This window comes from Procambarus clarkii, chromosome 38 (assembly GCF_040958095.1).
Source record: "Procambarus clarkii isolate CNS0578487 chromosome 38, FALCON_Pclarkii_2.0, whole genome shotgun sequence".
Lineage (NCBI taxonomy): Eukaryota > Metazoa > Arthropoda > Malacostraca > Decapoda > Cambaridae > Procambarus > Procambarus clarkii.
The window spans coordinates 20767134-20794849 of record NC_091187.1 but is presented as its reverse complement, the minus strand read 5'-3'; the positions used below and the strand labels follow the sequence as shown (position 1 = coordinate 20794849).

General features: G+C 44.4%; 1 protein-coding gene across 6 annotated transcripts in view; it reads right to left on the bottom strand.

Moving 5' to 3' along the window:
* The window catches only part of LOC123771917 (lysosomal membrane ascorbate-dependent ferrireductase CYB561A3), a 114006-nt gene that overhangs the window by 49238 nt on the left and 37052 nt on the right, over window positions 1-27716 (bottom strand). For 5 of the 6 annotated variants that reach the window (XM_069337866.1, XM_069337863.1, XM_069337864.1 and 2 more), the window contains one exon: window positions 20063-20509. In XM_069337866.1, coding sequence (XP_069193967.1) covers window positions 20063-20509 — 447 coding nt within the window. Of the gene's footprint in view, window positions 1-20062; window positions 20510-27392; window positions 27600-27716 lie in introns of those variants that run through there. The other variant, XM_045764713.2, reaches the window with a different exon arrangement.

The window sequence follows — 27716 nt, the reverse complement described above, 5'->3', positions numbered from 1 at the left end:
AGAGTCGATATGATCTGCACGCTCGCACAAGGACTTACGTTTATATTAAAATATGATTTACTTGTATTTCACAAATGAGTAATATTAGATAAGCATTTTGTTCGAAATATAGAAAACGTGTATTAAGTCCTCTAACAAATATTTTACTTAAGATAAATTAAACACCATTGAATTATGTATAGATATAACTTGTATTACCCTACGTATGCAACCCGTCCTCTTAAAAATAACGTCACTTTTGGCTGGTATGCGCGATATGGCCAAATTTGGACATAATTTGAAATGAAATCGACTCACAAAAGTGACGTTCTGTTCCGTTTTCTATTTGAGTCGTCCGGCGTCCGGGCAGAGGTTACAAGAGGACACTTTAAATTAACGTTTTTCATAACGTTTTGAAACTTTATGAGAATTTCCTGCCCACCTAACCTATCAGAGGACCCTTAACTTACTGTTGTTGAAAAAAAAATCCCAAATTTATTGTCATATTTTTTTCGTTTTCAAATTACGTCCAAATTCGGCCATACGGGTAAACGGCCAAAACGACGTTCTCTTTAAGAGGACAGGTTGACGTATGTGCTAATTGTCGTGAGCAAGATACTACTAGGCTAATTCCCTAATCATTATCGTAGGAAGTGTTTGACAATGAAGGAAACACCTTGAGCTGTTGGGTCTTGATATCCACCGGAAGATCCAGAAAATGCAATAGGAGAAAGTTAGAAAACAAAATTAAAGGACATGCAAGACAACATATAATACTAAACCAGTTGGTCAGGTCACAGCCTACAATATTTGTAACAGTACAAGCTAATGCTCATATTTGTCCATACAACAAGGCTAGTATTAACAATGTTAACATTAGGATCCCTCGATTATTTTGTATGATGTAAACATGAGTGTGTTGTGATCATTTGAAGCCAGTCTGTGATGGGTTAAACCAGTCACGCGTCCGTTCACATTTATGAGTGTTTTTAATACATAGAAGCAAACCATTTCATGGTACCAAGTGACCTGAGGCAAGGCTAGGCCTGTGAGTATTTACTCAATGACGGTACGAACATCAGGTGAGAGAACAAGAAGCCTGGCTTGTCCGTATTCTGCCTACCCCCTAAATTGAATCGTCAGGGAATGACTAGATCATTTGGACCTTTGATTTTGTTTTCATTTGTCTACGCCCAGTGTTTTATGTAAACCCGTATATTAATTTAAGAGTATCGGTATTGTTTCTTTGTCCCCCCATCATAAATCTCTCAGAAAAGTATAAGTAATGACAGGAGTAAAAACGACAATCAGGAACTGTGACACTCTCGCCTTCACTAGCCTTGACAAGTTATGGCTGGGAGACAGCTATCATAACGGGAGGGAAATGGATGGCAGGCGGTGCCTGGCTAGAGTAGTAGAAGGTCTCCCGGAACCCACACTACAGGTACACGCTTCTAGGCCAGGCTGCCTCACCGTGGCTGGCGTAGGCTGCTCGTCTCGTTGCAATTTTCACCGCATTGATCGTTATTAAATGTACCATATTCAGTAGTAACAACTTCATCTCGGCTGTGTGTGTGTGTGTGTGTGTGTGTGTGTGTGTGTGTGTGTGTGTGTGTGTGTGTGTGTGTGTGTGTGTGTGTGTGTGTGTGTGTGTGTGTGTGTCATGGAGTTGAGACACACACAAAGTTAATTACTTTTTGGTGTAATTAACTTCAAATTCTGTCAGGTACTGTACCAACCAACTCTGCGTAACTAATTTTACATTTACACCCAAATGACTTCATATGCTTTACCTTACCATATAAATATAAACCTTGTCTAAAAAATCAAACATGGAAGCTGTAGTTTGTGACACCCTAAGTAGGAAGACATGACCGGGAATTAATAAGTGATCTTGTTTTTCGCTTCATGTTGTTGACTTCACGCACGAATTGGTCCTCTAAAACTATACCATCGTTAATTTGGACTTGACTATATAAAGACACTTATCAGCTGTGATGCAAGAAAACAAAAACCTTCTAGTGCCTAGATTAATTTTGTTTTACCAAGTAACAGATTACACACAGAAATAACAATAGCGTGATGGATCAATGACCAAATCAACAAGCGTCTGGGATGATCTCGGACGTAAGTTCGAATCCTCGTCACGGCCCTTGTGGATTTGTTTAACTGAGATTAGCTTCTGGTGCATAGCCGCAGGCGGATGAATAAGGATGTGGAACCAGTGGCCTAGGCTAGCGACTGTTGTGGATAGCAAGGGGGTGGGTACACGTACACAGCACGAACACCACCCAGCTGGTAAACACAGGTACTGCTGTGTTTACCGTCCCGTAAAATTTGGGTTGTGGCACAATCTATGTATTCAGTAACTACGTTCGAAGTTTTCCTTTTAAAGTTCACTTGGCAACACTTGCAAATTTGACGGGGCTCGGGGAGTAGAACTATCGAAACCCTTTCTATAGATATGCTCCAAGTATAGGGGGTCCCAGACCGTGGGCCATATTTGCTTTTTGCGGCGTTTTTGGTTTATACCGGTAGCGAGGATCACAGCTTTTATGATAGTCTCCCATGACAACCGTCATTTTGTTAATAGAAAACCGAACCTCAGGGTCTGCCCGGGGGGCCGTGAAACCCCCAGACTTTCATTCTGGATATCATATTTAATTTAGATGTACAATTAATAGAGCTTTGTAATTTGGATATATATACAGTTGTCGAGAGTGTAAACATAGCCCACATGAAATTCCGAACCTGGGAGAGTGTGGGGAAGATGGTCATTCATCGCTGAAGATCCTACAATGAAAATCCTGTCCATGTAGTGAAAATGTAGCCGTTGTGACAAGTGATATTTTATGCCAAGCTCTTCCATATTTGCATATAAACAAACCTGAATTTGTTAATACAAATACAATTAGCAAAAGGCTTGAATGCGATTGTTAAATTCAAACTCTCACGTAGAGATGTGTCCTTGTCCTACAGCTTGTGGTCTCCAGAGGTGAATACGACTGTGGTTAGGAACAAGAGACTTTGCTTAAAGTTTGCAAATGGATTAATCTTGGCCAACAGTTTGCAATAAATCTAAGAAACAGAGCTTCGGAACTTCAATTGAGTTTCTCAAAGTGTGCTTGCTTTATAACATGAACCTTTTAGAAAGCAGCGGAAAACGTTCTCAAGGACCGGCTGTGAGTCCCTTCCCACTCTTATAACTCTTGGACTCTTTCTTTTCTCTTGTTCTTTACATGACGGAAGTATCCACTTTATTTTGATCCCTATCATACCCCCACCTTTTGAGTGGCAGTAGAATACATTAGAAGTACTAATGGGCACCGTTCCTGTGCCAGGTAAGTCCACTACGGGCTCGCCATAGCCTGTGCTACTTGTCCCGCTCCTGCGCCAGGTAAGTTACGGGCTCACCATAACCCGTGCTACTTGGAACTTGTTCCGAGTAGCTGAATCTATAACAACAGCAGTCTACTCAGTCTATCAAGGTAACTTAAGCGTGACCTGTTGTAGTGCGTTTCTCTCGGGTGTCGACGCTCACCGCATGATGGCAGGCCACTTCACCTCCACAACTTCCGCTACATTGTGGCTACAGTTTGAGAAACTGGAACACATACGTCGTGAATGTATATGGTTCTAAGAGGGTGGTATAGTGTTGTGAAGAATGATTATGTGGGGTGGCGAGGATATAGGTGGGTGGTGAGGCAGGGAGATGCTGTGGGGGGATATGGGGGTGGGTGGTGTGGCGGGGAGATGGGTGGGTGGTGAGGCGGGGAGATGGGTGGGTGGTGAGGCGGGAAGATGGGGGTGGCGTGGGGGGTTAAGGTGGTTGACAGATAATCAACAAAGCTTGCCTGGTTAGAGGACCATCTGGCTATGCATGGCAGGGAACCAAGACGGAGATAGAGCCAAGATGGCTGCGGACCAAATAACCTCCCAGCTTATGTGTAAGATTACTACTCACTTTACACACTCATTTTAAACTTTGCGTCAATAAAAAGCCATAGTATAAGGGCATGTCGCAGCAGATAAGGTCGTGCTTCTCCGGGAAGACCACCAGTGAAGGCAGCAGGCAATGGTGGAGTATTGGTGCAGGTGTGATACTCTTTATCATGGCGACCCGCCTGTCTTTGTTACCCAATCATTACACCTTGGTCAATGATGCCCAGTTCAGGGTGCCCCCGGGCGCCAGTGCGTGCCCCCCCCCCCACACACACACAAAGGTCGCCACAAGGAAAGAACCATATCTAGTCAAGCATAACACTATGCTGGAAAAGGTTCAAAGGTTTGCCACCAGACTAATACTCGAACTGAGGGGTATGAGCTACGAGGAGAGACTACGGGAATTAAACCTCACGTTACTGGGAGACAGAAGAGTTAGGGGGGACATGATCACCACATAAAAGATTCTCAGAGGAATTGATAGGATAGATAAAGACAGACTATTTAACACAAGGGGCACACGCACTAGGGGACACAGATGGAAAATGAGTGCCCAAATGAGCCATAGAGACGTTAGAAAGAATTTTTTCAATGTCAGAGTAGTAGACAAATGGAATGCATTAGGAAGTAATGTGGTGGAGGCTGACTCCATACACAGCTTCAAGTGTAGATATGATAGAGCCCAGTAGGCTCAGGAACCTATACATCAGTTGACTGACAGTTGAGAGTCTGGACCAAAGAGCCAGAGCTCAACCCCCGCAAGCACACATAGGTGAGTACACAGGTCGCCAGCACGTGCCCCCACACGTGGCCTCGTAGCCTACGTAGCATCATATATGCTCCACAACTTGTCATTCAGGTGGTGTAGTTACTTAGCATGATGGATGCTTTTAAAGAAACAAAGGTAGCCTCAGGCGGAAAGGCTACCACGCAGTACTGCCTAACATCTAACCCTCACTTACGCAGTTACCAAAGTTGCCTTTCCTTCTTCAACTGTTGCTAAAAAATTGAAACTATGTTGAGTACTTTAAAAATCCTAGTTCGTTGAGATTGACGATTTATAGCCGGAACTGAAGCATTCATAAGAGACCAGCGTATGTGTGGGAGCTGCCACTGGTTACGTGTTAATTTGTTAATATGATTATGGGTACACTTCCCTTGGTTATGGTTTATATATTTGTTCCTGAGCCTATTCCACCTCTTTAACCCTTTTCACCACCGCCCACGGGATGGGTATGAGGGGGGGGGGGGGAGTGAACAATAAACAAACTTAAATGAACTGCTGACATTTAAGACAAAGCTCGAGCATAAGCCTACTAACCCTTCGAAATGCTACGAAAATATGGCTTGAATGAAAGCATATATACAAAATATTAGTTTAAACAACAAATTTACACAATTCCCATGTAAACCATGTAATTAAATCCCCGCCCCCCGAAATACGAAATAAGTGTCACGAATAAATTTACTTAACGAAAATCAAACGCACTAAAGCTAACTTAACATTAGCGTGTGTTAACTTACCCCATCCTGACGTGGTTTCAGATAATTAACCCAAAATATTAGGGTTATATAGAGCCGTAGAGGAGAGGTCGCGTGTAGCACACACACACACTAGTGACACACACAGACTGAAGCCTCACTCGCCAGCCAACCAGCCAGCCAGCCACCACCCGCAGAACAGGTTCATTGTCAAACCCTGTTGCCTGTTACCATTTACCTCATAGCTCTCTTTAACACTCATACGGGCTTATAATACCTGCCCACACCTCTTTCTTTTACTCCAATATGTCAGTGTGTCCTCTTGGGGGTATTTGGTTGAAGTTATTTGTTAATTAGTATGCCTCGTGTACGATTATTGGGTAGTGGAAGTTTGGGTCATATGTCAACTCTTCTTTCTTCTCATATTTTTACTGCCATCTCTCCCTCTCTCGGAAAAATGTCTCTGTAGAAGCTACACACTTGGTAGAAAATGAACTGTCAAAAATGGCAGTTCTATCCTCAACTACAAATGCAGACCGTGAGTTCAAAATGGTAGTATGGTTTTATTAATTTATTATGCCCCCAAATACCCATCCTAGTCGTGAGTAGTGGTGTACCCCCCATACCCATCCTGTGAGTGGTAGTGGTGTACCCCATACCCATCCTGTGAGTGCTAGTGGTGTACCCCATACCCATCCTGTGAGTGCTAGTGGTGTACCCCATACCCATCCTGTGAGTGCTAGTGGTGTACCCCATACCCATCCTGTGAGTGGTAGTGGTGTACCCCATACCCATCCTGTGAGTGGTAGTGGTGTACCCCATTCCCATCCTGTGAGTGGTAGTGGTGTACCCCATACCCATCCTGTGAGTGGTAGTGGTGTACCCCCCATACCCGTCCTCTCAGGGTTCCCAGATCCAAATTGCTGAAAGTAGCGAATTTGCATCAAGAGTAGCACAATTTTTTGTTTATTAACTGATACGGGTTTCAAAGTAATATATTTTGATTTATAGAGTACACTTCTCAATTTTAATTGTTTTATTAATATTAACTCTGCATATACATATATTTAAAAAATATGATAATACTAACAGATATTTACTGTATGAAGCATAAAGAGTGTAGAGACCTTCCACGTCTTTACAGTTGAAGATTATCAAGAAGATCATCTTCGTCTGCATCCACAACCTCGTTCTTGTATATTGCAGACTCATATTTAAGCATTGACACGAGTGGTTTAAATGATGAGCAACAAGTAACGTTTTCTTTAAGATATGTTTTGATTCTGAAGATTGATGTCGAAAGCTCAAGTTCCATTCGATTTCTCAGTTTAGTTTTCACAGACGTTACCCTCGAAAATACCCGTTCAACCAGGGCATTACTGATCGGTAAGCTGTATAGTTTCAATGCAAACTGAGCGAGGTCACTCAGCATGGGATCGCCAGCAGCGTTCTTGACTATTGTCTTGGTCCAAAATGATGATCCAGATGTTGGAATTTGTCCTTCACAAATGTTGGACCAGTCAATGGTTAACAGTAGGCTGTTAACTGACTTTCAATTTCACTAAGCTTAGATTGGTCAGCTGGTATTAATGGAAGTTTTGAAAATGGTGGCCGTGTGTGGCTAAGGTATATTAGGTTAGATAGGTTTTTTACTTTTTTGAAAGTTTCAGCATTACTTAGAATACGAGAATGAAGCTATTTGCAAACGTTCACTACAAAATTATAGGTGACTTAAATGGGGATTTCGATGTGGATTCAATATATAACTTATTTAAGAATATTCTAAACAAAGCACAGGAACGTAGTATACCATACAAATTGAATAGATCGTATACTAATGACCCAAAGTGGATAACAAAGAATTTGAAGAACCTTATAGGTAAAAAGAGAGCTTGGTACAAAAGGATTAAAAATGGGGAGGTCACTTTAGAACAGGAATTCGTACAACTGGTTAGAAATGTTAAAAAAGAGATAAGGAAAGCAAAAAGGAACTATGAAGTTCGCATAGCAGGGCAAGCAAAGACAAATCCTAAAGGGTTTTTTCAGTTATATCGTACTAAGACTAGGGAAAGGATAGGTCCATTAAAAACTGAGACAGGTCAAATAACAGATAGTGATGAAGAGATGAGTAGTATTTTTAATAAATATTTTGTATCTGTATTTACTAAAGAGGAACTTAACAATATGCCTTCAGCCGAACAAGTCTATGTGGGTGGGGACGAGGACAGGTTGACGAGTTTAGCAGTTACCAGGGAGGATGTTCTTAAACAAATAGTAAAACTCAAACCAAACAAATCCCCAGGGCCGGATGAAGTGTTTGCTAGGGTGCTTAAAGAATGCAAAGAGGAGCTTTGTGACCCACTGTCAACCATATTTAATAAATCAATAGAGTCAGGCAGAGTGCCAGAGTTTTGGAAAGTTGCTAATGTGATACCAGTTTTTAAGAAAGGAGATAGATCACTTGCGTCTAACTATCGACCAATTAGCCTAACGTCTATTCTGGGAAAGTTACTCGAATCTATAATAGCAAATAAAATTCGTCTTCATCTTGAAAAACATAAATTAATAATTGAGTCGCAACATGGTTTTATAAATGGCCGTTCATGTTTAACAAATTTGTTATCTTTTTATTCTAGCATTGTTGAGGCAGTTGATAGTGGTAAGGATTGCGATGTTGTATACCTTGACTTTAGCAAAGCTTTTGATACAGTGCCACATGAAAGACTGATTAAAAAAATAGAGTCTCATGGTATTGGGGGTGCTATATTAAGCTGGATTAGGGCATGGCTATACCAAAGGAAACAGAGAGTTAGTATAAATGGAATCAAGTCAGAGTGGGAAATTGTTGTAAGTGGAGTGCCTCAAGGCTCTGTCCTGGGACCTCTGTTGTTTATAATATATATAAATGATTTAGATTCAGGTTTGAGTAGCAACATTTGCAAATTTGCCGATGATACGAAAATCGGTAGGGAAATTAATTCGGAGGAGGACTCACTATCACTTCAAGTTGATCTAGATAGGGTTTTGAAATGGTCAAAGGATTGGCAGATGCAGTTTAATGCTGATAAATGTAAAGTTCTGAGGTTAGGTAATGATGATAGAGTTACAAGATACGAGCTAGATGGTGTTGTGATTGCGAAGTCGGATTGCGAAAGGGATCTGGGAGTTATGATTAGTAAGAATTTAAAACAAAAGGATCAATGCATAAATGTTCGTAATAAGGCAAATCGGACACTTGGATTTATTAATCGCAGCGTTAGTAACAAGACACCTGGTGTGGTTCTCAAGCTATATCTTGCTCTAGTTAGGCCCCATTTAGATTATGCAGTTCAGTTTTGGTCGCCATATTATAGAATGGATATAAATTCACTTGAACGTGTCCAGCGTAGGATGACTAAGTTAATTCCCCAAATTAGAAATCTTTCATATGAAGAAAGATTAACAAAGCTTAAGTTGCATTCACTGGAAAGGCGAAGAGTTAGGGGTGACATGATAGAGGTTTACAAGTGGATGAATGGACATAACCGGGGGGATATTAATAGGGTATTAAAAGTATCAACACAGGACAGAACACGAAACAATGGATATAAATTGGATAAGTTTAGATTTAGGAAAGACTTGGGTAAATACTGGTTCAGTAACAGGGTTGTTGATTTGTGGAACCAATTGCCGCGTAACATTGTGGAGGTGGGGTCCCTCGATTGTTTCAAGCGCGGGTTGGACAAGTATATGAGTGGGATTGGGTGGTTATAAATAGGAGCTGCCTCGTATGGGCCAATAGGCCTTCTGCAGTTACCTTTGTTCTTATGTTCTTATGTTCTTATTATGCATCTTTCTTGAATATTTTGAATCATTTTCTGGCTTTTTAAAATTGTTTTGTCTGTTAATTGCCAGAAGTGTTGAAAATTCGTAACCAAAGTCAACTTTCTCCAGATACATCTCAAAGGGAAGGGATCTATTCTATCTTTCTACCCCCTCTTTGCCAACCATCGTGTTCCTGACAAAGGAATTAACTATAAGGGATCTTTCCCATCTTTTATCAATCTGTAAATTTCTAAAAAACTTTCTCTCCTTAATGAAGATCTGTGGAACCAGCTTTAGCTTTTGGAATTAAATATTCATGACAATTAGGGTTGGGAAATCTCTGGCCTCTGGGGAGGATTACCTTGCCTTGCGGTTACTTTTTCTTTCAAAGGTTCCTAGGATGAACGTCCCCAGGGGGCCGGTCTCTGACCAAGCCTCCTGCGGTAAGTGGTCTAGTCAATCAGGCTGCTGGAGGCGGCTCTGTCTAGTAATCTGTTCGGGTTCCTCAGAGGCAAAAGTACCTCTGACTGTATTAATAAATGTTTAGCTAATAATAATGATTACTTGTTAAATGTCTAGCTAATGATAATGATTACTATAGAATTTTTATTGATTTACAAGGAGCTTTTGAAAAAGCCAACAAAAAGGTTATCTTGTATGAACTAGCTGGTCTTGGTGTTAAAGGGAGATTATTGCACTGGATAGTGGATTATCTTCACGAAAGGAAGGCTTAGGTGTGGTATCAAGGTTGTATGTCAGATGTGAGATCTTTTGAACTTGGCATACCTCAGGGAGGAGTGTTGAGTCCCACCCTGTTTAATATACTAATGAATAGGATAGCATCTGAGAGATACTCAAATGGGGTAACTCCTATCATATATGCTGATGATATTTTGTTTCAGGGCAAAGATATTTCAAAGGTTCAAACGGTGTTAGATAATTTCCGAAATCTGTATCACCATATGGGACTAGTGGTTAATGAAGGCAAAACTAAGTTTGAATGTAGAAGTCGGAGGCCCATTATATTGAAAATAAACGGTAAAATATAGTTAATTTATAAGTATTTAGGCATATATGTTGGATATACCCATGAGAGTTTGGAAGCTGAGATGAACAGACTGTTGGGTCAATGTCGGAAGAGATTACAACCTCTGAAGGCCTTGGCATGCTGTGGAAAGGGAGTGGGAGTCCCTGTGCTACGAATGATATACTTTAGTACTGTAAGATCTCTTATTGATTATGCTGCACCAGTCATTTCTTGTTTTGATAAAGGTAGGATGGGCAAGTTGGAGAAGGTGCAAAATGAAGCCATGAGAATTATCTTAGGATTCCCAAGAAATGCTATGATTGAGATCAAGTTCAAGTATGTTTATCGAGATAAGAAAGAAATACATCTCAAAGGGATAGAGTAGCTTAGGCTATTTCTTACCCCCCCCCCTCCCCGATTGAGATAATGAGGATGGAATTGAAACTGAAGAGTATTGGGGATAGAATTTCAGAGACAAATGTAGCCTCTGCCATTAGATTAATGAGAGGTGAGGGAGCTAATGAATTAATCCTCTCAGTTCAAAGGGTGGGAAGTAATGCACAATGTATGTAAAATATAATAAGAGAGCATATATGAATACCTTATGTTCTAATGTTATAAAGTATGATGTTACTACAGAGAGTATTGCTTTGCCTAAGAGACAATTCACACCACCATGGAAAGATTGTAGTGTAGATGTGGTAATTTTTCCCTTAAGAACATAAGAACATAAGAACAAAGGTAACTGCAGAAGGCCTATTGGCCCACACGAGGCAGCTCCCATTCTATAACCACCCAATCCCACTCATATACTTGTCCAACCCGTGCTTGAAACAATCGAGGGACCCCACCTCCACAATGTTACGCGGCAATTGGTTCCACAAATCAACAACCCTGTTACTGAACCAGTATTTACCCAAGTCTTTCCTAAATCTAAACTTATCCAATTTATACCCATTGTTTCGTGTTCTGTCCTGTGTTGATACTTTTAATACCCTATTAATATCCCCCCGGTTATGTCCATTCATCCACTTGTAAACCTCTATCATGTCACCCCTAACTCTTCGCCTTTCCAGTGAATGCAACTTAAGCTTTGTTAATCTTTCTTCATATGAAAGATTTCTAATTTGGGGAATTAACTTAGTCATCCTACGCTGGACACGTTCAAGTGAATTTATATCCATTCTATAATATGGCGACCAAAACTGAACTGCATAATCTAAATGGGGCCTAACTAGAGCAAGATATAGCTTGAGAACCACACCAGGTGTCTTGTTACTAACGCTGCGATTAATAAATCCAAGTGTCCGATTTGCCTTATTACGAACATTTATGCATTGATCCTTTTGTTTTAAATTCTTACTAATCATAACTCCCAGATCCCTTTCGCAATCCGACTTCGCAATCACAACACCATCTAGCTCGTATCTTGTAACTCTATCATCATTACCTAACCTCAGAACTTTACATTTATCAGCATTAAACTGCATCTGCCAATCCTTTGACCATTTCAAAACCCTATCTAGATCAACTTGAAGTGATAGTGAGTCCTCCTCCGAATTAATTTCCCTACCGATTTTCGTATCATCGGCAAATTTGCAAATGTTGCTACTCAAACCTGAATCTAAATCATTTATATATATTATAAACAACAGAGGTCCCAGGACAGAGCCTTGAGGCACTCCACTTACAACATTTTCCCACTCTGACTTGATTCCATTTATACTAACTCTCTGTTTCCTTTGGTATAGCCATGCCCTAATCCAGCTTAATATAGCACCCCCAATACCATGAGACTCTATCTTTTTAATCAGTCTTTCATGTGGCACTGTATCAAAAGCTTTGCTAAAGTCAAGGTATACAACATCGCAATCCTTACCACTATCAACTGCCTCAACAATGCTAGAATAAAAAGATAACAAATTTGTTAAACATGAACGGCCATTTATAAAACCATGTTGCGACTCAATTATTAATTTATGTTTTTCAAGATGAAGACGAATTTTATTTGCTATTATAGATTCGAGTAACTTTCCCACAATAGACGTTAGGCTAATTGGTCGATAGTTAGACGCAAGTGATCTATCTCCTTTCTTAAAAACTGGTATCACATTAGCAACTTTCCAAAACTCTGGCACTCTGCCTGACTCTATTGATTTATTAAATATGGTTGACAGTGGGTCACAAAGCTCCTCTTTGCATTCTTTAAGCACCCTGGCAAACACTTCATCCGGCCCTGGGGATTTGTTTGGTTTGAGTTTTACTATTTGTTTAAGAACATCCTCCCTGGTAACTGTTAAACTCGTCAACCTGTCCTCGTCCCCACCCACATAGACTTGTTCGGCTGAAGGCATATTGTTAAGTTCCTCTTTAGTAAATACAGATACAAAATATTTATTAAAAATACTACTCATCTCTTCATCACTATCTGTTATTTGACCTGTCTCAGTTTTTAATGGACCTATCCTTTCCCTAGTCTTAGTACGATATAACTGAAAAAACCCTTTAGGATTTGTCTTTGCTTGCCCTGCTATGCGAACTTCATAGTTCCTTTTTGCTTTCCTTATCTCTTTTTTAACATTTCTAACCAGTTGTACGAATTCCTGTTCTAAAGTGACCTCCCCATTTTTAATCCTTTTGTACCAAGCTCTCTTTTTACCTATAAGGTTCTTCAAATTCTTTGTTATCCACTTTGGGTCATTAGTATTCGATCTATTCAATTTGTATGGTATACTACGTTCCTGTGCTTTGTTTAGAATATTCTTAAATAAGTTATATATTGAATCCACATCGAAATCCCCATTTAAGTCACCTATCGCTGGGTTCATGTCTCGCTCCAAGACCGGCCCACACCCCATACCCAAGACTTTCCAATCAATTTGACCCAAAAAATTTCTTAGGCTATTAAAATCAGCTTTACGAAAATCTGGCACTTTAACAGAATTTTCTCCTACTGGTCTATTCCATTCTATGCTAAATCTGATTTCTTTGTGATCACTGCTCCCTAGCTCACTCCCTATTTCGATGTCATTAATTTGCGTTTCCCTGTTAGTTAACACTAAATCTAAAATATTATTTTCCCGTGTTGGTTCCTTAATGTGTTGCGTAAGAAAGCAATCGTCAATTAATTCTAGAAAATCTTCTGCTTCACTATTCCCTGTTTTGTTCAACCAGTTTATTCCGCTAAAATTAAAGTCACCCATGACATAAATACTGTTAGATCTAGATGCTCTAGATATTTCATCCCATAGATGCTTTGCTTCCATTCTGTCTAAATTTGGTGGCCTATATATTACTCCTATTATAATATTATTAGCTTTTTCGTTTAATTCAATCCAAATAGTTTCTGTGTGTGGCTCTGTTTTGATTCCCTCTTTGAGACTACATTTCAAATTGTCCCTAACATATATGGCTACTCCACCTCCTCGTCTAATATATCTATCTGTGTGAAATAGTTTAAATCCATATATTTGATATTCAGCTAATAGTTCTCTATTTTCTACATTCATCCACGTTTCGGTAAGTGCAATAATATCTATTTTTTCTGTGCAGACAAGAGCATTTAATTCGTTAATTTTATTTCTTAGACTTCTACTGTTAGTGTAATATACCCTAAGTGAATTGTTATTTTGCGGACCTTCTCTTTCCCTGGTCGTTTTGCCAATTCCTTTCTCCCACAAACACATACTTTTATTACCTCCTTCCTCCAAATCAATTCCCATACCTCTATCTACTAACAGTTTAAACCCAAACAAACACCTCTAACCACTTCTAACGAGTTCGCAACAGCAACAACCCCAGCTCTCGATAGATGCACCCCATCACGAGCATACATTTCATTTCTTCCATAGAAGTGTTCCCAGTTGTCTATGAAAGATATTGCATTTGATTTGCAATATCTTTCCAGCCGGCAATTGACACCAAGTGCCCTCGATATCCATTCATTTCCCACTCCCTTTCTTGGAAGAATGCCACATATGATCGGGATTCCTCCCTTGCTCTTAACTAACTCTATGGCTGTTTTATACCTCTGAATCAGTTCCTCACTCCTAACTCGACCAACATCATTTCCTCCCACGCTAATGCAAATAATGGGATTGTTCCCATTACCAGCCATAATATCATTCATGTTGTTTATAATATCAGCAATGCCAGCTCCGGGATAGCAAACCCTTAACCTGTTCCCCCTATCTCTAGCACAAAACGTTCTATCCAAATACCTTATCTGGGAATCTCCCACAACTAATGTTTGCTTAGGTACTTCCTTTACCCTCTGAGGGGCCTGCGCTTCCTTTCTCTTCGTTGCTTTCCCTTTTGCGCGATCCACAGTCTCTCCACAGCACTCGTCCTCCAAAACGTCAAATGAATTAGAGGTTGCTATGGCGCTTGAAGGCGGCTTTATCAAAGTCTTCTTAAGGCCCCTGTCTTTCACAACTCTCCAAGACGAGGTCCCTTTACTGCTGGTCTCCTCCTTCGTTACTTCTCGTTGTTCTTTAAGCTGACGCACCTCCTCCCGCAGAAAGTCCAACTCTGTCCTCAGGGCTCCCACTAGAGTCACCAGGTCCTTAACTACAACTTCCATATTGCTATGATAATATAACAACACTCAGGAGCTCCGGTTAACACAACCTCTCACTGAGACACAACCTTGCAAAAGAAAAAAGTATGTATGAGATAGGAGAGCTGAGGGCAACATATGATTGTATAATTAAAAAATTACCTACAGAAAACACTCTACATGTATAGTGTGATGGGTCAGTAGCTAGGGATGGGAAGGCAGGATGTGGAGTCTTGATCAGGGAGTACACTGACATCGGCACTGTAGATACTGTTATTGGACGCCGCTTAACTGACAATGTCTCTTCAACGCAGGCTGGACTCCAAGGAGTATTAGCAGGATTACAGGAAGTAGTCAAATGTGGTAAAAATGCTTGCTTCTTTATTGACAGTAAATGAGCGTTAGAGTCTTTAAATAGCAGACGCCCAGTATACCAGAATATTGTGATAAGAGTGTAGATAGAATGTTAAGAAATTAGAAAAACTGGGTATAAAGTAAGATTCATGTGGATCCCTTCATATGTGGGAATACTATTGAATGAGGCAGTTGATGAGATAGCGAAGAGAGCCACGGAAAAACCTCTTGTTGATGTTGTATGTCAGACAACTTTGAAACAAATAAAGACAATAATCAAGATGATCCAAGAGGATGAAGAAAAAGTTAAGAGAATGGCAATGGTGGACAGTAGTAACACATTTAAGAATTATGCATTAATAAATACAAATTTGTTCTTCACCTATGGTAGAGGAAAGTCTACTTGGTAGGATTCAATTAACATGAGATTAAGATTAGGATACAAATATATCTGGCAATACGGTGTTGATGTCAGTGAAAAAGATAAGGAGTGTAAATTATGTAGTATGCCACACGCCCACACCTTAGAACATTATGTATTAGAGTGTCAACTTATTGATAACTTTCGAAATAAGGAAATAAGTAGTGTACCCGCATCAAATTGTTTGGATGTGTGATAATGGTATGATATAAAAAATACTTAGGCGATACAAGCATTTTGCCCCAAGAGTGTAACACTTATATGCTGTGTTTACTATATTAACCTGCAATGGTAAATGTGATTCTTGTACTGTGATTTGTGATTTTTGTACTCAGTAAATTTGTTCGCCCCCTGAGGGACTGGAAGTAGAGGAGGGTAGAAATAGCTTAAGCTACTACATCCCTAGTAGAGGAGGGTAGAAATAGCTTAAGCTACTGCATCCCTTTGAGATGTATTTTTTTGTCTCAATAAAGGTACTTGGATGCGGCTGTGATTTGTACACAATACATTATAAAAGCAATATCATCATTGAGTTTCTTAACATTAATAACCCAGATTAGCCCAACTTGCTTTTAAATTAGCCCAAAAGTTGCAAGTAGCGAAACACTTATTACATAAACATAAACATTTAAGTAGACCTGCATTTATGCAGCCGCACGGTCTGGCGGACACAAACCTACGGACTGAACACTCCAGACTTCGTATAATATTAAAATAAACCTTTCAGGATATTTTTCGTCTTATTCTAATTCATTAATTTTTTTATGTACCTCATACCCATCCCGTGGGCGGTGGTGGACCCCGTACCCATCCCGTGGGCGGTGGTGGACCCCGTACCCATCCCGTGGGCGGTGGTGGACCCCATACCCATCCAGTGGGTGGTGGTGGACCCCATACCCATCCCGTGGGCGGTGGTGGATCCCGTACCCATCCCGTGGGCGGTGGTGGACCCCGTACCCATCCCGTGGGCGGTGGTGGACCCCATACCCATCCAGTGGGTGGTGGTGGACCCCATACCCATCCCGTGGGCGGTGGTGGATCCCGTACCCATCCCGTGGGTGGTGGTGGACCCCATACCCATCCCGTGGGCGGTGGTGGATCCCGTACCCATCCCGTGGGTGGTGGTGGACCCCATACCCATCCCGTGGGCGGTGGTGGATCCCGTACCCATCCCGTGGGTGGTGGTGGACCCCATACCCATCCCGTGGGCGGTGGTGGACCCCGTACCCATCCCGTGGGTGGTGGTGGACCCCATACCCATTCTGTGGGCGGTGGTGGACCCCATACCCATCCCGTGGGCGGTGGTGGACCCCATATCCATCCCGTGGGCGGTGGTGGACCCCATACCCATCCCGTGGGCGGTGGTGGACCCCATACCCATCCCGTGAGCGGTGGTGGACCCCATACCCATCTCGTAGGCGGTGGTGGACCCCATACCCATCCCGTGGGCGGTGGTGGACCCCATACCCATTCCGTGGGCGGTGGTGGACCCCATACCCATCCCGTGGGCGGTGGTGGACCCCATACCCATCCAGTGGGTGGTGGTGGACCCCATACCCATCCCGTGGGCGGTGGTGGACCCCATACCCATCCCGTGGGCGGTGGCGGAAAGGCTTAAATAACTAGATCTGCACTTGTTATTACTCACCTAGTTGTGCTTGTGGGGGTTGAGCTTTGGCTCTTTGGTCCCGCCTCTCAACCGTCAATTAACTGGTGTACAGATTCTTGAGCCTACTGGGCTCTACCAAATCCCCATTTGAAACTGTGTTTGTGGGGGAGGGTGTGCTCACCTAGTTGTATTCGCTTACTTGTGCTTGCGGGGGTTGAGCTCTGCCTCTTTGGTCCCGTCTCTCAACTGTCAATCACCTGGTGTATATGCCTTTGATGCCTCTTGACATGGGATTCAGGGGACAGGTCCAGTGTGATATCAACCCCCAGGTCTTTCTCCCTGAGTCTTGAAGGATTTCATTTCCCAAATAGTACCTTGTATCTGACCTGCTCCCTACACCTTTCATTATTACTTTACATTTGCTAGAGTTAAACTCTATTAACCACTTGTTGGACCATTCCTTCAGTCTGTCCAGGCATTCTTGTAGCCTCATGCTGGCCTCTGTCTTAATCCTTCTCATAATTTTAGAATTATCAGCAGATACTGAGAGTAATAAGTCTGTACCTTCTGGATGATCATGTATGTATATCAGAAACAGGATAGGTCCAAGTACAGGTCCCCTTGGGACTCCGCTAGTGAAATCACGCCATTCTGAGGTCTCATCCCTCACAGTAACTCTGCCTCCTGTTGCTTAGGTACTCCTTTATCCACTGGAGCACATACCACTTACTCCAGTCTGTTTCTCCAACTTATGCACCAGCTTCTTATGTGGTAATGTGTCAAAGGCCTTCTGACAGTCCAATAAAATTAAGTCTGCCCACCCTCCTCTTTCTTGCTTAATCTTGGTCACCTGCTTGTAAAATTCTATTAAACCTGTGAGGCAAGATTTACCATCCCCTAACCCATGTTGGTGGTGTCACGAAGTCCCCTTCTCTCCAGATGTGCTACTAGTTTTTTCCTCACAATCTTCACCATCACCTTGCAAGGCATATAAGTTAGAGACACTGGCCTGTAATTCAGTGCCTCTTGCCTGTCGCCCTTTTTGTATTTTGGGATTGCATACGCATTCTTCCACATTTCTAGTAGGTCTCCCGTCTCCAGTGACCTACTGTACACCATGGGGAGTGACAACCAAAGTGCATGTACAATTGCGTGAGTGAATGTGAGAGTTTCTACGTGTTAGCTTTAGTGCATAATGGTAATATCTATTTATACCGTGCGAGAGGCTGCAAGTTGGCACTAAACACGGAGGCAAGATAAACAGCCTAGTATACTGTGTCTTTCACATTCTGGGCCACATGAAGATTTCTCCACTACATACAAACTCAACCTCTTACTCAACTCACATAACTATTGAACTAACCCATGTGGAGCGTTTACGATAAAATAAAAAAAACTAAGTAAATAAACACAAATATAATTTAATATTTTCTTCACAATAATGAATCATTCAGAATATGATTAAATATTGAGAAACTTCGGCGAGGTCACTGATAACTCATGCATATATATAGGCTTCGGTTGTTGCATGGAGATAATTATGATGATCATACTTGTCGTATATTCATGTTGTGTTTCCTTTCTAATAAGTTCTGTCACTAGAACGAGTACTGAAGTTGTAATTGCCTTGTTAGACGCTATATTGAACTTAAGATAAGACAGTTTTACCTCTCAGACGCCAACTGTTTCACGGATATAGCTGCCAGTTGTAAGCGTGAAGGAAGTTATTTTCCTATAGTCTTCAACACTTTTATATATTTGTTGGTATATACCCAGTGGGCACACCATGCAGGAGCGGTGTTCGTTCAGTGGTGAAGCAATGTTAATTCGGCATTATATTAGTGTTGTTCGGGGATATTGCAGCCTACTGGGTAATGGTAAATGTGATGGAGAGTTAATTATTCTCGTGACGAGTATGTTGTGAAGACGCGAGCACCACTGTCGACACCCGTCTGTTGGTCACGGCTCTCCCCACGGTGTGTGTGTGTGTGTGTAATTACCTAAGTGTAGTTACAGGATGAGAGCTACGCTCGTGGTGTCCCGTCTTCCCAGCACTCTTTGTCATATAACGCTTTGAAACTACTGACGGTCTTGGCCTCCACCACCTTCTCCCCTAACTTGTTCCAACCGTCTACCACTCTGTTTGCGAAAGAGAATTTTCTTATATTTCTTCGACATCTTTGGTGTGTGTGTGTGTGTGTGTGTGTGTGTGTGTGTGTGTGTGTGTGTGTGTGTGTGTGAGTGTGTGAGTGTGTGAGTGTGTGAGTGTGTGAGTGTGTGTGTGTGTGTGTGTGTGTGTGTGTGTGTGTGTGTGTGTGTGTGTGTGTGTGTGTGTGTGTGTGTGCAAATCACGAAAATTAATTAACACGTGATGAAAACTGTGACAGTGTCAGACTACGAAGGAAGAATTGAAACAGGAATTTCCTTAAGTACTTTCGTATTTAATATTACATCTTCAGAAGGATCAATAAATCCCTCTGAAGATGTATCATTAAATACGAAAGTACTTAAGGAAATTCCTGCTTCAATTCTTCCTTCGTAGTCTGACACTGTCACAATTTTCATCACGTGTTAATTTTCGTGATTTACACACACACACACACATTATATATATATATATATATATAGGTTTTTTTAGTTTGTGAGGGTGCACCCTCACTCCCCCCTGCACCCGAGCTATGTCAATAGGCCGTTCTCCCTCTTCGCCCTTACATCATTACACTTGTTCATTTGATGCATCACGTTAGTGTGATCTCTGTGTGTAGACCATTACGTGTTGTGCATTCCACGAAGGACCCTTCCCCCCCCCCCAAGGGGTGAGTGAAATAGCTCAATGTAACGTAATAATGACCGTCAATGGAGATAAAGTAATGTTAACGTACTCACCCTGGCGACTGCGGACAGGTGATGAACCCCGAGGCAGAGCCGCCCTTCTTATGCTGCACAACGAACCGCTGGTCCAGGCTGCTGTAGGTCTGCTGTTGTCGGTCGCCATGATGCTGCTTCTTCCCCTTTTGATTTTCTTCTGTCGGGAACTGCAATGGTTTCTGCGGGGAGGGAGAGTCCTTGTGGTAGTCTCTAGGGATGGAGTGACGACCCTGGCGAGCCTGGACCTGGTGGGGAGGCACGGGAGGAGGGTCGTCCAGGAGGTAGCCGGCCTGGTGTGTTGGGGAGCAGGCGAGGTCGTCGTGGTGGTGGTTGTGGTAGTCGCCGGGGAGGACGGGCACGTTGTCGTACTCGGATAACTTGGAGGATATAGTGGAGTCCTTGTTGATCCCCAACATGACGACCGCTGCTTCGCCACCGACCACCCCAGTGCACCACCACAACTCTCTGAACAAAGGATTACATTCACTACACACAGAAGTCACAATAGCGTGATGCATCAGTGAACAAATCCACAAGGGCCGTGACGAGGATTCGAACCTACGTCCGTGATCTTCCCAGACACTGCCTTATAGACTGAGCTACGACATGGTAAAAAAAAAAAAAGAGTTGAAACCAGAAGTTCTACTGGACTTACTGGACTTAGGTTCGAATCCTCGTCACGGCCCTTGTGGATTTGTTCATTACATTCACTTTCTCCACGAACTTCCAATTTAAAAAAAACAAAATAACGCAAAAATTAACTAAACATAATCATAAAATTAATTTAATTAATTTTGTCTCAATTAATCTCAATTATTGTCGTCATATAAATGAGAAGAATAATGTAAGATGCCACCATTCATGGGCCATAATACCATCTTAAATTTATGCCATGTATGATATCCAGGTGTATACAAGGGACACCAACATACAGCTGACTCCTCACGCTACACACACACACACACACACACACACACACACACACACACACACACACACACACACACACACACACACACACACACACACACACACACACCGTTATACACTAATGATTGCTTGTTATACACGAGTGCTCTCTTATTGTAGACACGAAGAGCACCAGGCAAGCCACGCACCAATGGTGGGGTATAGGTCTTACTTCTCTATTCCCTTGTAGCGCTGTGGTTCTCACCGCAGCACCAGGTCACCGCAGCACCAGGTCACCGCAGCACCAGGTCACCGCAGCACCAGGCTACAGCAGCACCAGGTCACCGCAGCACCAGGCTACCGCAGCACCAGGTCACCGCAGCACCAGGTCACCGCAGCACCAGGTCACCGCAGCACCAGGTCACCGCAGCACCAGGTCACCGCAGCACCAGGTCACCGCAGCACCAGGCTACCGCAGCACCAGGTCACCGCAGCACCAGGTCACCGCAGCACCAGGTCACCGCAGCACCAGGTCACCGCAGCACCAGGCTACCGCAGCACCAGGTCACCGCAGCACCAGGCTACCGCAGCACCAGGTCACCGCAGCACCAGGTCACCGCAGCACCAGGTCACCGCAGCTTCAGGTCACCGCAGCACCAGGTCACCGCAGCACCAGGTCACCGCAGCACCAGGTCACCGCAGCACCAGGTCACCGCAGCACCAGGTCACCGCAGCACCAGGCTACCGCAGCACCAGGTCACCGCAGCACCAGGTCACCGCAGCACCAGGTCACCGCAGCACCAGGTCACCGCAGCACCAGGCTACCGCAGCACCAGGTCACCGCAGCACCAGGTCACCGCAGCACCAGGTCACCGCAGCACCAGGTCACCGCAGCACCAGGTCACCGCAGCACCAGGTCACCGCAGCACCAGGTCACCGCAGCACCAGGTCACCGCAGCACCAGGCTACCGCAGCACCAGGTCACCGCAGCACCAGGTCACCGCAGCACCAGGTCACCGCAGCACCAGGTCACCGCAGCAGCAGGTCACCGCAGCACCAGGTCACCGCAGCACCAGGTCACCGCAGCAGCAGGTCACCGCAGCACCAGGTCACCGCAGCACCAGGCTACCGCAGCACCAGGTCACCGCAGCACCAGGTCACCGCAGCACCAGGTCACCGCAGCACCAGGTCACCGCAGCACCAGGTCACCGCAGCACCAGGTCACCGCAGCACCAGGTCACCGCAGCACCAGGCTACCGCAGCACCAGGTCACCGCAGCACCAGGTCACCGCAGCACCAGGTCACCGCAGCAGCAGGTCACCGCAGCACCAGGTCACCGCAGCAGCAGGTCACCGCAGCACCAGGCTACCGCAGCACCAGGTCACCGCAGCACCAGGTCACCGCAGCACCAGGTCACCGCAGCACCAGGTCACCGCAGCACCAGGCTACCGCAACACCAGGTCACCGCAGCACCAGGTCACCGCAGCACCAGGTCACCGCAGCACCAGGTCACCGCAGCACCAGGTCACCGCAGCACCAGGTCACCGCAGCACCAGGCTACCGCAGCACCAGGTCACCGCAGCACCAGGTCACCGCAGCACCAGGTCACCGCAGCACCAGGTCACCGCAGCACCAGGTCACCGCAGCACCAGGTCACCGCAGCACCAGGTCACCACAGCACCAGGCTACCGCAGCACCAGGTCACCGCAGCACCAGGTCACCGCAGCACCAGGTCACCACAGCACCAGGCTACCGCAGCACCAGGTCACCGCAGCACCAGGTCACCACAGCACCAGGCTACCGCAGCACCAGGTCACCGCAGCACCAGGCTACCGCAGCACCAGGTCACCGCAGCACCAGGTCACCGCAGCACCAGGTCACCGCAGCACCAGGCTACCGCAGCACCAGGTCACCGCAGCACCAGGTCACCGCAGCACCAGGTCACCGCAGCACCAGGTCACCGCAGCACCAGGTCACCGCAGCACCAGGTCACCGCAGCACCAGGTCACCACAGCACCAGGCTACCGCAGCACCAGGTCACCGCAGCACCAGGTCACCGCAGCACCAGGTCACCACAGCACCAGGCTACCGCAGCACCAGGTCACCGCAGCACCAGGCTACCGCAGCACCAGGCTACCGCAGCACCAGGTCACCGCAGCACCAGGTCACCGCAGCACCAGGTCACCGCAGCACCAGGCTACCGCAGCACCAGGTCACCGCAGCACCAGGTCACCGCAGCACCAGGTCACCGCAGCACCAGGTCACCGCAGCACCAGGTCACCGCAGCACCAGGTCACCGCAGCACCAGGTCACCACAGCACCAGGCTACCGCAGCACCAGGTCACTGCAGCACCAGGTCACCGCAGCACCAGGTCACCACAGCACCAGGCTACCGCAGCACCAGGTCACCGCAGCACCAGGTCACCACAGCACCAGGCTACCGCAGCACCAGGTCACCGCAGCACCAGGTCACCGCAGCACCAGGTCACCGCAGCACCAGGCTACCGCAGCACCAGGTCACTGCAGCACCAGGTCACCGCAGCACCAGGTCACCGCAGCACCAGGTCACCGCAGCACCAGGTCACCGCAGCACCAGGTCACCGCAGCACCAGGTCACCACAGCACCAGGCTACCGCAGCACCAGGTCACCGCAGCACCAGGTCACCGCAGCACCAGGTCACCACAGCACCAGGCTACCGCAGCACCAGGTCACCGCAGCACCAGGTCACCACAGCACCAGGCTACCGCAGCACCAGGTCACCGCAGCACCAGGTCACCGCAGCACCAGGTCACCGCAGCACCAGGCTACCGCAGCACCAGGTCACCGCAGCACCAGGTCACCGCAGCACCAGGTCACCGCAGCACCAGGTCACCGCAGCACCAGGTCACCAGGCATGTATCCTGCAACATGCCACATAGTCACGGCAAAACATATATAGGAAATATACTCAAAAGTTCAATTGAACACAGCGGTGTTGGAAGCACATAGCGGGCTCCCAACACTCACAAAACCCAAATTCAGACGATGTTCCGACAACCACGCTAGACCATACGTTCAAAAAGTTTGCAGACGTCTTTCGAAGGATGTGGGGCAAAAATCTTGAAGAAGGGAATGATCAGAGAAAAGCGCCATTACGACTACATAGCACTTGGAAGGGATCAGAATAAGGATTTGGGATGGGACGGGGGGGAAGGAATGGTGCCCAACCACTTGGACGGTCGGGGATTGAACGCCGACCTGCATGCAGCGAAACCAAGCAAAAGACCTTGGATACCTGGTTTTCTAATGGGAAGACCAACTGCCTCGAGCCAGTCTTCTGGGAACAATATCGTCTCCCAAATACGATTATAGATGTGCAGCAAATACTGCAAGGTGCACAGTCACAGAGAGAGATCATTATAGGAGAGTTGAAGGTGAGTACCCACAGGCCAGGGTGTAGGCAGGTTATTTGTAAAAACCTGGTTTGGCACCGGTTGGGGCTTCTTCTTGAGGCTATCTTGAGATGATTTCGGGGCTTAGCGTCCCCGCGGCCCGGTCCTTGACCAGGCTTCCTTTTTGTTACACATCCCCAAGAAGCAGCCCGTAGCAGCTGTCTAACTCTCAGGTACGTATTTCCTGCTAGGTAACAGGGGCATCAGGGTGAAAGAAACTGCTAATTTGTTTCCGCCTCAACCGGGGATCGAACCCGGAACCTCAGGACTACGAATCCTAAGCGCTGTATACTCATCTTTCAGGCCCCTGTAACTTTTGACCTACCGCGCCTGACAGCTGGGTGGACAGCGCTTCGGATTCGTAGTCCTGAGGTTCTGGGTTCTATCCCCGGTGGAGGCGGAGACAAATGGGCAAAATGTTTCTTTCACCCTGATGCTCCTGTTACCTAGCAGTAAATAGGTACCTGGGAGTTAGACAGCTGCTACGGGCTGCTTCCTGAGGGGTGGAGGCCTGGTCGAGGACCGGGCCGCGAGGACACTAAAGCCCCGAAATCATCTCAAGATAACCGTGGCCAAGTACTCATCTAATTGTGCAGGCGATGAGTCACAATAACGTGGTTAAAGTAAGTTGACCAGACCACACACTAGAAGGTGAAGGGACGACGACGTTCCGGTCCGTCCTGGACCATTCTCAAGTCGATTGACTTGACTTGAGAATTGTCCAGGACGGACCGAAACGTCGTCGTCCCTTCACCTTCTAGTGTGTGGTCTGGTCAACTCACCTAATTGTGCTTGCGGGGGTTGAGCTTTGGCTCTTTGATCCTGCCTCTCAACTGGTGATTGTTAAGCGTGTTAAGGCAAGTGTCTGAGAGTCAGCAGAACGTTGGGTCAAGGCACCACATTGCTCCAAATGATTATCTCATCGATATATCACACCATTGTGCTTTCTTTGCCTTGTGTCAGCAATACGAACACGAAGAGACAATGCCCTTGAAAATATTCAGGTTAGAATGACAATATAATATTGAATATTGCCCTGAAATTGAAATTGAAATAATTTTATTTAGGTAAAATACACACAAAGGGATGAGGTAGCTCAAGCTATTCTCACCCCGTTCAGTACATCGTGTTAATACATACATAAACACACATCACAAGCAATAAACATATTACCGAACATTCTGAGAGATAAACATATACCTTTCCTAATAGTGCCCTTGAATAGAGTAATTCATTTTATGAAGATGTAAAGATTGAAATGTACTCAAGCTATGTCAAATCTCTGGTCGACCTCAACGACGCATTCGTCATTTTTACTGTATAATCAAAAACGTTATTTACTCAAATTAAATTAATATAACATGTGTTATAGTTTTGTGTATAGTCAGGCCTAGAAGATGTTAGATGTTTTGGTTCTAAAGTCAATTAGTTGTAATTAATGCACGAGGATGAAGCAATTAGAGACAAGTAGAGGCATTTAGTTCGAACATAGAAAGATAACGAAGCGCTGTTCAAGAAAATTGATTGCGTAATCTGCAACCCGTCCTCGACTCAAGTCCATTACATCCAGCGGTCAACCCCACAGACGCAGTCATAAATTTTTACATGCTGTTCATTCAAAACAGGAATTTTCTCAAATATAAATTAATATTATAATATATTAGCATATTGTGCATATATAGGCATAGGTTAGGTTAGATTAGGTGTTTAGGTTCTGTTGGTGATTATTTGTATTTGTAGTACGTGGGTGAAGCATTTACAGCCTTGTGGTTCGAACAAAATTCGTCAGTGAAGCACTTGTTCCGGAAGTATTCGAACGTCAACAGTTGTGGTGAGTCGTGTGTAAACCGTTTTTCCATTCGTAAACAGCGGGTTTGGCGGGTGCATGGAATCACTTTTGGATCTTTCTTTGGAGGACGGGCTGGTAATCTGTTTATAAAGGAAAAATGCTTTATACATGACTTACAACTCAACAACGTCCTCAAACCAAGTCGAATCCATCCAGCGGTCGACCCCAAAGACGCATTCATCAATTTTAACATTCTGTTCATTCAAACGATAAATTTTCTCACATATAAATTAATATTATTATATATTAGCATATTTAGGCACTGGTTAGATTAGGTGTTTAAGTTCTGTTGGCGATTATTTGTATTTGTAGTACGTGGGTGAAGCATTTGCAGCGTTGTGGTTCGAACGAAACTCGTCAGCGAAGCAATTGTTCCAGAAGTGTATGAACCATAGGCCGTTTGCGGTGTTCCCCTCCTCCCATTTTCTTCCTCCTAATAGTACGTCGCATTTTGGCGTATACTTTACCAAAGGTATAGAAAATACCTTTGTTTGGCATACTTTACCAAACTGTCGTACTAGACAATAGTAGCGGGTCTCGAAATTGACAATGTTCTGTTTTGGGTCCTCTATAGTAGGTTAGGACAGGGGAACTTTCGTACGGCAGTTTCTTGACGTTGGGAATGCTCGTGAGAACAGGTTGGGTTTCGTTTATTTTGTATAATGGGTTTCTTTCCTCAGAGGCAAAGTATGTTAAAGAATTATCTCGATTTGTTTTTTATAACAGAACATTCCTAATTCTCAAACATTTATTCTGATCCTCCGCTCATTACACAACAAATTTTATGGATGTGAATGGTTTGTTTGTCTTCACTTTCATCATTTAAGATTGAAAACTAAACTCTAGAATTCATCTCAGATATATTTTATACAACACACACTTGCATCTATGTTTACCTTGGTGGAAAGCCTGATGAAACTGTACCTGAAGTGTTTATATAATAATCTTTTCCCTTATATTCTAATGTTTTTGGAATTTAAGTATCGAGATGAAATGACGACGAGCGTTGTTCTATGTAAAGATGCACCTAAAACAATAATTATGTAATTACACAATACAAAGTAGCCTAACGGGGTGAGAATAGCATGAGCTACCTCATCTCTTTGTGTGTATTTTACCTCCATAAACTTATTTCAATTTCAATTTCAAGTAGCCTACCTCTCGATAAACGTCGCTCCTTTCTTACAGCCAAGGTAGCCAGTATTTTCTTTTTGCAGTCATTTTGTTGTTTAGAGTAAGAGGGAAGAGTTGTTCCTTAGAAGAGCTGGGTCAGAGCTCTGGGTCACACCACAAATATTTCACGTGTTCTCCACAAGCAAGGACACCTCGGCTAGCCTCGTGAATAAGTCAAACACACTGCTAGGGGGTCTGCCTGGTTCAGGTGACGAGTGGACACTGAGCATTCCAGTTCATCTGCTTCAACCCCGAGAGGGTAAATATTCACTGACTCGACAATGCACAAAGTGAGATGAAAAGCAGGCA